This window comes from Condylura cristata, unplaced genomic scaffold (assembly GCF_000260355.1).
Source record: "Condylura cristata isolate star-nosed mole 26May11 unplaced genomic scaffold, ConCri1.0 scaffold00014, whole genome shotgun sequence".
NCBI classification, from domain to species: domain Eukaryota; kingdom Metazoa; phylum Chordata; class Mammalia; order Eulipotyphla; family Talpidae; genus Condylura; species Condylura cristata.
The window spans coordinates 41,075,921-41,086,874 of NW_004567115.1; the positions used below are offsets into that span (position 1 = coordinate 41,075,921).

The following is a 10,954-nucleotide window of genomic DNA, read 5'->3' on the forward strand; positions in this document are numbered from 1 at the left end:
ATAAGTGACTTTGGGTGTTCCAATGGAAAATGATTATCCTTTCTTCTCTTCTCTCTCTAGGCAGATGAATTCTATTCAAGTTCTCTTCTATTAACAGTCTTATGCACTAACAATATGCTTTATCAAAATTAAAAAAAAAGAGTATGCTTTATCTTTATGCAGTGGATGGCAGAACCTATTTTGAAACATGCATGGTTTAGAGATTCCGGAGAGCCCCCCAGTCTTCTCACTAACATTTTCAGGAATTCAGTGGCACTTCATCCAAATAAGAGTTTATTTTGAAAAACTCCACCAATAATTTTAAAATATCAGATATACAAGTGATTACAAAGGGTAAGAATTTATCTTTCAGAATAACAATCTTAACCATCAACTATCATAGCATAAGTCAAATAAGTTATATGATTATTATTTACCTGGGCTCTGGGCCAACTTTTCCAGGACTGAAACATACTGTCATAAAGCTGGATGCTTTCTCGAGGTGAAAGAGTAAGATCAGAAGGGAATCCATACCTTTCAATCTAAATTAAAAACAAACTTGAAACGTTTAATATTCTTATTTTCTTATAGTCTACCCTTCACATCATAGTCACTATCATTGAAAGCAACCCTAAAGCAAAATGCTCAAATGCTGATAAGTGCTAAATACAAACAAAATACTAGCCAAGAATATCTCTGATTTAGTAAAATAGAAAAAGAAATCCCACCAGTTTTTGCATTATTTTCAAAGAGCTTGTTTTTGAATTAATTTTTTATGTATTGCCTTCATCATTCAAATAAATTTAACTGTGAACCTAGATTTGTGAGCACAGTTTAGATAAAAAAACACAATATCTCTATCATGCAGCAGGAAACTGAACTTGATTTAATCTTGGCTGTAACTACTCATGTCCTAGCATTGGTAAAGGGGCAAACTCTTACTTGCTTAAGTTCCAATATAAACACTGGATCAACTTCCAGACTAACGTTCTCATGTCCCCACTAAGAAACCAAGGAAATTCTTCCCCAGATCATTGCTTTAACAGTGGTGCTTCCTTAAAATCTCTGAATATGCAAGCCATTCATTTTTTTCCACAAATTTTTTTTTAAGGTTTATTTATTTATTCATACAGAACTGGGGTACAGGCCAGAGATGCAGAGGGTGAGAGGATTCACCAGAGACAGAGCGGGGAGCAGAACAGGCAGATCGACGAAGTACACTGTTGAGGGGAGCAGCGGGCGGGTCAGGAGAGGTCTGACTCGCCATGTGGATCTCCTCTGGGGCAGGCAGGGATCAAACTCATGCAGAATCAGCTTAAGCTTCTTAGTGCTGTGCTTTAACCCACTGTGCCACCAGGGAGGGCACTCCACAAATATTTTAAATATTAATTAAAAAAAAAAAACTTGTCGAAAAAGTTTACCTGGTATTTTCTACTGGCTTCAATCACTATTACTAGGAAACAGCTGCCTGAGAACCATAGTCCCTGAGATGTTAAAAGGATTTTTTTTTTTAATTAAATGAAAGCAACAGGATGTTTTCATAGGTGTTCATTTAGGCTTCTTCTAAGCTTTTCATTAGAAATCATAAATTTCTAAGAAGGACTACAGTACACAGATATCCCCAATAAGGTTTGGAAATTCTGGGCTAAAAAACCACTCCAGGGCCCTCGCTGGAGGCACAACAACTTTAAGCACAGCACTATGAAGCTACAGCAGCCACTGTAGCATGAGTTCTATTCTCAGCCAGGGAGGTGACCCATATGGCACAGCAGACCTCTCCTGAGCTGTCCGCTGCTCCCCTCAGCGGTGTATTTCAGTAGATCTGCCTATTCTGCTCCCCACTCTGTCTCTGGTGAATCCTCTCAAGCCCCGCACCTCTGGCCTGTATTGCAGTTCTGTATGCATGGGTAGATAAATCTTTAAAAAAAAAAAACCTCCAAATTCATCAAAACCATAATAAAATACCACCTTACACCTATGAGACTGGTCCACATCATAAAGACCAAAAAAAGCAAGTTTTATTGAAGTTGTCGGGGAAAAAAGAACACTAATACAATGTTGGTGAGACCATAGACTGGCCAACCCCCTAGGGAAAGTAGTATGGAGTTTTCTCAAACTATTAAAAATGAATCTACTATATGATCCAGCAGTTCACTCTCAGGTATCTACTCCAAGGATGAAAAAAAAAAACCATGAATTTGAAGGTGTACATACTCCTACATTCATTGTAGCTCAGTTTACAATGGCCAAGGTATGAGAACAACCTACGTGCCAAATGAATGGGATCAAGATGTGCTATAGATATACAAAGGAATACTAGTACGAAAGAAGAAAGAAAAAGATGAAACCTTGCCATTTGCAACAACATGGATGTAATGAAAGAGGATTGAGCTAAGTGAAATAAGTCAGAAGGAGAAAGACAAGTAATGAATGATTTCACTCGTGTAGAAAATAAAGAAAAAAAACATGGAAACAAAAACAAACCATAGAAATCTGGCTGTGTCACAGAGGCCACCAGATAGGCAGGGTTGGGGAGGTGTCAACAAAGAGAATTTGCAATGAAATAGGGTGGAGGACCATGTGAAGGACCATGGGTGGTAGGGTGTGCTATGGCAGACTTATCTGAACAGGTGTAAATCATATCATACAGGGTGCTATCTACCAACAGTACCTCAATAAAAAAAAAATACTATTTTTAAAGCCTGTATTTCCTCATTTGTAAAATAAGCAATTCTGTGTATGCCATGCATAAGTTGAAATAATTAAGTCAGGTAGTGTATTTAACCAATCTTACAAAAATCCTGGTACACGATTGAGGTGTCAGCTGTTAATATGACTGACTAGTGATCAATTTACAGGTCTTAATTTTTAAAATCACTTTAACTATTCTGTGGCAAAAGCTGGGTATACATTTTAACTGTTCTCACTACTTGGTATTCATGAACCCGAGAATTCTGAGCCAGTCTAGGTAGAAAGGAAAAGAAGTAAAAGGCCGTAAGAGTTCTACCATTATTTGCATAGTAGTACAAGCCGCCATGTTATTTTTGCAAGTCACATGTCCTAGGCCATAGGTGAGGGTAAGCCTCAGCTCCTGCCCAGCAGACAGTCAGGCTCCAGTTCTTTCAAGCTTTCTCTGGAGCTGACTGCTCTCCAGGAGATCACAGCTGCTCTTGTGTGGCATCATCATTGCTGGCCAATGCCAAACTCTGCTTTTTGCCAGAATGTACTCTCACACAGATGCAAGGCAGTCCCTCCTCACCTCAGTTGAATTAAGGTCAGCACTCTGGTCCCAATCCATCCTTCCCTTTTGAAACCATCTCTCTAATAGCAGTAGAGAAGAAACTATCAAGGTGAATGGTTCTTCTCTTTATGCCGCCATCACTTACTAAGTATTTTTTTGTTACTCAGGTCTTTCCTATTGATCTGAAGTAAACTATTCAAGATCAGGAATTATTTCCTCAGTTTGGAGAGGTCTTCTTGCTTGTACAACTGCCACTACAGGAGACATACTAAATAGAATGATGCCACAGATGGCTGTCCAAATATATATGCATATATTATTATATATGTATAAATCACCTGGCTCATCCTGCATTCCTGCTGTGAAAATCTAGAAGTTTTCAGAAGACTCACACCACAGCACGACCTTTGCAGGAGTCACATAGGGTCAGAGCACACTGTGGCAGCTCCTCTGCTTTCCAGCTACTCCATTAATAGCACTGAGAGGAGAGGAAAGGCGTTTGGACCAAAACGATAACTGGCCGACAACTCCACACTATTCCACTCATCGCTACTTAAAGATACCTGCCTGGAACCAAATAACTTTTTAAATACTGGTGTTCTTTCACAAAACATCTTTTTAAATACTGTTTAAAAAAAAAAACAAACCTAGATACTGATGGATAAAAATTAAGAGATAAAAAGGGAGTCATAACAATCTTTTATTATTTACTAGAGGCATATTACCTACAGTCAAAATTTGAGGTTTTGTTACAGCAATTTCCCAGAGAAATCAGATAGCACTCAGAGAGGTGGAGAGAGAGAGATTTACTTGTCACACCGACAGGCTCAGCGGAATTAGTCCCGAAAGGCTGAGCCTGAGTTACAGGACTGGTGAGGTTTTATACAGGTTGTATGAGGAAACTTGCCATCCCATCCATCACAGCATAAGCATCTTTATTGTTTGGGACAGGGCCAAGGTAGCCAGACCTACTACTGTGGACAAGCAGCACACTGCAGGAACTTTCTGCCCCAGCAAGCAGCAGAATCCAAGCAACAGGCTCCCCAAAACAGAAGGCCTAGGAAAGTAGCAAAATCTAAGCAGACTTGGGAAACATCCTGCTTCAGTACGAGGCAGATCACAGGAATTTTGTCTCCATATTTAAGCTTTATTTGGATTTTGGGTGGGAGGCTGCTGCCACACAAGAGAAACTTTCAGAACAAAATCATATCAGAAAAATTCTATCATTCATATTCCCTCAGTGGCTTTTAGAAATCATTGCACCATAGTCCAAGATTATAAAGTGAATCTCACTGAAGTTTTTGTTCAAGAGGTCATTTAGCATACTGTGAGGAGGAACAGGGTCTGGGAGCCACACAGTCGAGATTGCATCCTGGCCCTGACACTTAAGGATGCTACAGGGGTCAGTTAAATCCTCTATGCCTCACTTTACTTACTTGTAGCACAGGAGTATTAGTGTTATAATTGCTTAAAATAATTGTTTAATGACTGAAAGAGAGGAAAATATGTCAAGTTCTTAGAATGCAAAGTTAAGTGCTCAATTTCTTTTAGACAAGTAGACAGAGACAAGAGTGCTGAGAAGAAAAATATGGGCAAAGATAATGTCCAAAATATAGTAAACAAACAAAGAAAGAAATAAACCCAAAAAATTCGGGTTAGATTTTTTTAATCACTGAGGAACAAATGAAGAATAAGGAGATATTCTTGTCACTTTTAAAACGAAGGTGCGTTAGCTGTTATAAAGTTATCTAACCTGTTACCCTGGTAACTATGAGGATGATTTATCATTATGATATACACAAATAATTTCTATTACTCAGAAAAATATAGCTTACATATTACTTACATGATCTGTTGTTAATGCAGCACATGGGTGGTAATGCTTAAAGTCAATGCCATTGCGTTCCACTGAACATATGTACTTCTCTAAATCATTGTATCTCTCACCGTAAAGCACTAACAAGGAAGACAAGGATTTCCAAATCAACGGTCAGGAAATTCTTGAAGTCATTTTAAAGTAACAGATGAAAATTCTGCAAATATATCAAACATACCAAGTCTAACTTTGTACGACTGCTTTATTTGCACATTGTCTTTGTCGGAACTGGTACCCGAGCGGGCAATTCGTTTAGAAGTGGTATTTTTCTGCAACCTGTTATCTGCTTCTTTCCAGTACCATTTCACTGATTGGAGCCATCTAAAAAATTCATGTGTATGTTATTTAGGCAGAACATGTAACGAATTCCTGGCACAGGCCAGCTGACGCCTACTGTCTGACAAGATCCTAAACAATTAGAGTCCCAAAGCTGGCTCCTGCTGGGTCCCTTCATTCTCTTCTGGCCACTCCGATAATTGTAACAACCTTTTCATTCTAATACATAGGATGAAGTCAAAAGTGACTTCACAATTGGCTGTTGTAGTCAAATCAATATTGTAAAACAAGACAGTACTAAGAACATGTAAAAAATGACCAGGGCTCTTTTTCCGCCAAGAACAGATAACCCAAATCACTCTACTATCTTACTTAAATCCTTTTTGTTCAGTCTTTAAATGAGGAACTTTTCTTAAGCTTTCTCTTGTTCATTGTTAAAATGAGGAACTCTACTATATCTCTTTTAGTGATGGATTCACAAGTAAACTTTTCCACACTGCTCTCTGCTTTACTTCATCCCTTTCACCTATAGGATGTCTTAATGAGAATGATTTCATTAAATAGTAACTAGAGCAAAAAGGGCTTCATTTTAGCTAATCTTTCACTGTGGTAAATATAGGAATGTCAGTCTTAAATTTTATGAATGTATGTACCTGTTTTAACATGAATAGATTGATAGTTCAGTAGCAAAGAGTAATGCTGAAATGAGGACACCTTGTTTAACAACTGTACTTTTCTTTTAATAATAAAGGTTATAGTCTTAGCTGAAGGTCAAAATGACCCCAAACTGTTCTTAGGAAAAAGACATTGTTATCTTCTGCTAAATTCATATGCTAATATTATGCCACCACTTGCTTGTTATGTATAAAGTCCTATTGAGACTATGGCAGGAGACACTTGTGCCCTATACTGACTCCCCTGTTTCCTCACTCCTACTCCTCCTGCTCCCCAAAATTCTCTGTTCCCTGAAGGTGTTTCCACCTTCAAAGACCCTGCCCTGCTTCATGTTGAGGCTGGTCCTCAACAAATTCCTATGACACTAATTATTTTACATAAAGAAAACTGCATATGCTTTAAAAATTGTACTTAAGGGCCCTCCCTGATGGCGCAGCGGGTTAAAACGCAGCACTGAGAAGCTAAAGCCACTTCCGCATGAGTTCCATTCCCGCCTGCCCCGAGGAGATCCACATAGTGTGGCAGACCTCTCCTGACCCGCCCGCTGCTCCCCTCAGCAGTGTACTTCATCAATCTGCCTGCTCTGGTCCCCATTCTGTCTCTAGTGAAGTCTGTCACCCCCCACACCTCTGGCCTGTACCCAGTTCTGCATGCATAAATAAACCTTAAAAGAAAAAGAAAGAAAGAAATTTAGCCCAATGACAAAAGTGATAAAAGGATTTTCAACTAATAGGATTTTGCTATCCTTCTAAACTTCCACAAAGTGGAATAATTTAACTTCTCAACTTCCAAGGCAGAGTATGTCCGTAGACCATTTTATGTTTTATTTCTTGGTAAAGAACAAAGAAAAAGGAACACGAATCTACCACTTCTAATGGGCCTTTTCTTGAGCGATAGGAGGCAAATGCCAAACTGATCAGGCTGGGGGAGTCCTTGACTTTGCTTTATACAATATAGCCTTGCTCAGCCATCCAGGAGGGGCTAGAGAAACTATTCCTTGAATATCCAGACACAAGTTAACAAGTTCACCAAAAAGCTAAGACACTTTTCAGAACCCATATTTCAAGTATGAGATTCAGATACCCTAAGATGGAATGGAATCTCAATGCCTACTGAGTGAGATGTTCAGGGTTGCTGATGGTGGCGGAAAGAGCCAAAAAGGGACATCGGATCATGACAAGGAGATGCTCCCAGATTTCAGCTCCAATTTCTCCACCAAGGCAGTGGACCTAGTAAAGTAAAAAATCTCCATTGAAAAGTCAATTTAAAAGTAACGAATAAAAGTAAAACACAGACATCTGACTCATCGTACATATCATTTCCTTTAATGGACCAGACCGCATTTATATAAATATTAGGAAAGTCAGGCAACAGAAAAGCTAGACACATAGAATCCCTATAACTAATCCACCAATAATGCCTCTTTTTCTTGATTATACTAGGTTCCCTGCATGCCCTTTCAGTCTTCACATCACCGTCAAAATATGTATCAAAAACAAATTAGATCAGACCATGTCCCTAATTAAATTTTTGCATACTCTTCCCCCGTTTGAACAATAAAATATAAAGTCTGTGATGATATATATTGTGCCTGGCACAACCTGATCCCTGCTGGCCTCTCCAGCTTCACCTCAAACCACACGCTTCTGTCTTGCTCCCAGTTTGCTCCAGATGGGCCTGTGTTTTCTTTATTCCTTGACTGTAACTTTTTCAAGCCAGAGTTTTCACATGTATTGTTTCCTATGCTTAAATACTCTTAACCGGCCCTCCCTGGTGGCGCAGCGGGTTAAAGCACTGCACTAAGAAGCTGAAACCACTTCCGTATGAGTACGATTCCCGCCTGCCCCGCAGGTGACCACATGGCGTGGAAGACCTCTCCTGACCCGCCCGCTGCTCCCCTCAGCAGTGTACTTCCTCGGTCTGCCTGTTCTGCTCCCCACTCTGTCTATGGTAAAGTCTTTCGCCACCCCTTAGTCTCTGGCCTGTACCCCAATTCTGTATGCACAAATAATAAATCTTTAAAAAAAAAATACTCTTAACCCCCTTTCAGTCTGTAGAATTCAGCTTAGTGTCATTCTACTGAAAAGACGTTTCAATCCCCCATTTCTGAGCTGGCTTCCCACTGCCTCCGCCTGCTCTTTGTTATACTCGGTCCCATGGGGGCTGGCATAGTCATCTATGTACTGAATTATTTAATTCCATTTTTTTAAATTATTCTGCTGACTTTTGACTAGCCTCAGCACTGCCGATCCCTGTCGCTGAGGATGCACTTCTTAAACACTTGATAAAGAAGTGAATGAAGGTCTTTTGATAAAATAAAGCAAACAGAATTAGATTCAGGGGAGATTCTCAAAACTGCTCTCTTGTTAAACACATTAAATTATGACACCTGGAAATCAACTGTGAAGAATTTACTATCAAAACAAGATTGTTTTTAAAATGCCCATGGTCCATTTGACTTTGGTCTAGTCATATAATATACTACTCTACCAAAAATTGTCCTCTACACGAGATAGTAATTTCCCCTGACCTACTAAAATAGATATCAGGCTTCAAAATCTTTCCATTTTACCCTTATAGAAAATTAGGGAAATGTGGGGCCTCACTGGTGGTACAAGGGGTGAAGTTTCAGCATTACAAAGCTATCTATAGACACTGCAGCACAAGTTCAATCCCCAGCCAGGGAGCTGACCCACGTGGTGTAGCAGACCTCTACTGTCTCATCCACTGCTCCCCTCCGCAGTGTATTCCAGTTAATCTGCCTGTTCTGTTAACAGTTAAATATAGGATTGTCATCTTTTCCCCCCTTTACATTAAAATTTTCTTAGCACAAAAGACTATATCCTTTTATAATGTTGCAAATCTGTTAAATAAATGTACCTAATAATATTGCTATAAATTTTTCCTAAATATTTTCCATTTACCCCTATAAGTATTCATGCATGTTTTCTACCCTCCCTGCCTGCCCAGGGAAAATGTGCATTTTTAGAGCACCAATGAACTGTTTCCAGAAATCAGAAGGAGGGAGTAGGAAATCTTTATTCCACTGGTTCCTTTCCTGAAAGGTTACTGTATATGACAACTGTTCCTCAGAATCTGGCCAACTCAATAGGAACCTCCCTTGAAGGCTCAGTAAAACCTCTTTTGCCTTATCCACTTAGATAATAGTGTAAACTACTCAATTCAAGATCACTGATCTTTATAGCTTCCCCTTACACAATTTTGGGATTCACTCTTCTTGAATTGTTCCATTTTGCATGTGTCACTTGCTTCTTCTTGGGACCATGACAGAAAAAATAACACACATAAATGGCATCATTGTTAAGAGTCCAAAAGCTTTGCTTTAGAAATCAAAGACTGGGTTTTGAAATCTTTGTCCAGGGAAACATACACCATGGGATATATTTCTTTGGAACAGCAGCCACCACCACCACAGCAGCTTCCTCTTCCATACAGAACTCTGCAGCATCCTTTAAGAAACCCTACTGATTCACAACAGGAAAACAGAGCTCAAAACTGAGTGTGACTCACTGAGGGAAACCACTCAGAAGAAAGTGCTTCACCCACCTGACCTCCATACAAAGGGACAGCACTCCTGAAGCAATGAAGAACCTCATTATCGTTCAGGGACACAATACCAAACCTACCTCATCAAATATAACATATCTGATCCTTTTCACCCAGGCTTGCCGATGAGGAGACAGCAGCAGAATTTCCAAGCAGGCAGGAACTGTAACAAGGACCTAAAAGTAACAGTATGCATGAACTAACTATGTATAGACTTAGCAATAAAAATATAAAAGCTAAAGGTAGGATACCTGAAAGTGACTGCTGATAGTTAGGATATAATATTGCTTCTAAGAATGTTTCATTAAAATTGAGGCATACTCCTTTGTACCCTATGAAACTGTAAGTTTATTAGGCAAAAGTAATCAAATATCAAGTTGAACTTTAAATTCAGAGCAGGTTTAACAGGGAAAAGGAAAGGAGCACTGGACACTTGCAAAGGTGCAAGCAGTCAGGGAGAGCTGTCCCGGAGGGACAGGTTTGCAGAGAGACCTGCATGGTTGCAGGCAGGCAGCCTGTGTAGAACTGGCCTCCACTGAGAGAGTCAGTGCAGCGAGGTCAGTCCAGCATGGTACAGGTCACGGGCAGGCAAGAGGCTGCTGCCCTGCAGAGGGAGAGACTGGGTGGGAAGAAGCATCTGCATAGTCACAGGTGGGCAAAGGACTGCTGAACTTTAAATTCTTATGAAATATTCAAAGTAATAGAAATAGACAAGCCATAGTCATGGGCTTGGTTTTTCAAAATCTGGCCCGATGACACAATTTAGGTTAAAAAATGTTTGTTGTGAAATAAGCCAGAAAGAAAAAGAAAAATACTGGATGATTTCACTCATAGCAAGAGTAGAAAGGACAGGGGGGAAAATAACAATAATGAACAGCTATATACCAGAGATATTTTACAGAGGTGGAGTGGGGAATGGGATCAAAAATGGGGAGGTGGGGGAAGTGCACTGGACTGTGGTGATAGGAAGCCCACGGGGATTACAACTGAAATGGGAAAAGGCCAAAATGATGTAAAAATAAACTATTATATTATTTTAAAAAAATGTTTGTTAAGGATCAGCAACCATGGAAATAGGGAAAAGCTGGATTGAGCAGAGGAAAAAGCTAAACTTCAAACCAGGCTTGATGAAAGCTTTGCCAACCTGGCTCAAAATTGGACTGATTAACTTACTATAATTAGATGTTATATGTGTAATGATGCACACTTAAAATTTGTATAGGATTATAATGCAATCTTATTGTAATAAAAATTATTTTAGGCCCTCCCTGGTGGCGCAGCGGGTTAAAGCACAGCACTAAGAAGCTGAAACCACTTCACTTCTTCATGATTTCGATTCC

At 39.6% G+C, this 10,954-nt stretch overlaps 1 protein-coding gene across 1 annotated transcript in view; it reads right to left on the minus strand.

The window, feature by feature from the left end:
- Positions 1 to 10,954, minus strand: part of LOC101634080 (probable ATP-dependent RNA helicase DDX60) — a 71,271-nt gene that overhangs the window by 30,896 nt on the left and 29,421 nt on the right. The window contains exons 18-22 of the mRNA XM_012724998.1: positions 9,695 to 9,790; positions 7,161 to 7,276; positions 5,275 to 5,417; positions 5,067 to 5,176; positions 417 to 521 (exon numbers count right to left, since the gene is read on the minus strand). Coding sequence (XP_012580452.1) covers positions 417 to 521; positions 5,067 to 5,176; positions 5,275 to 5,417; positions 7,161 to 7,276; positions 9,695 to 9,790 — 570 coding nt within the window. The remainder of the gene's footprint in view (positions 1 to 416; positions 522 to 5,066; positions 5,177 to 5,274; positions 5,418 to 7,160; positions 7,277 to 9,694; positions 9,791 to 10,954) is intronic.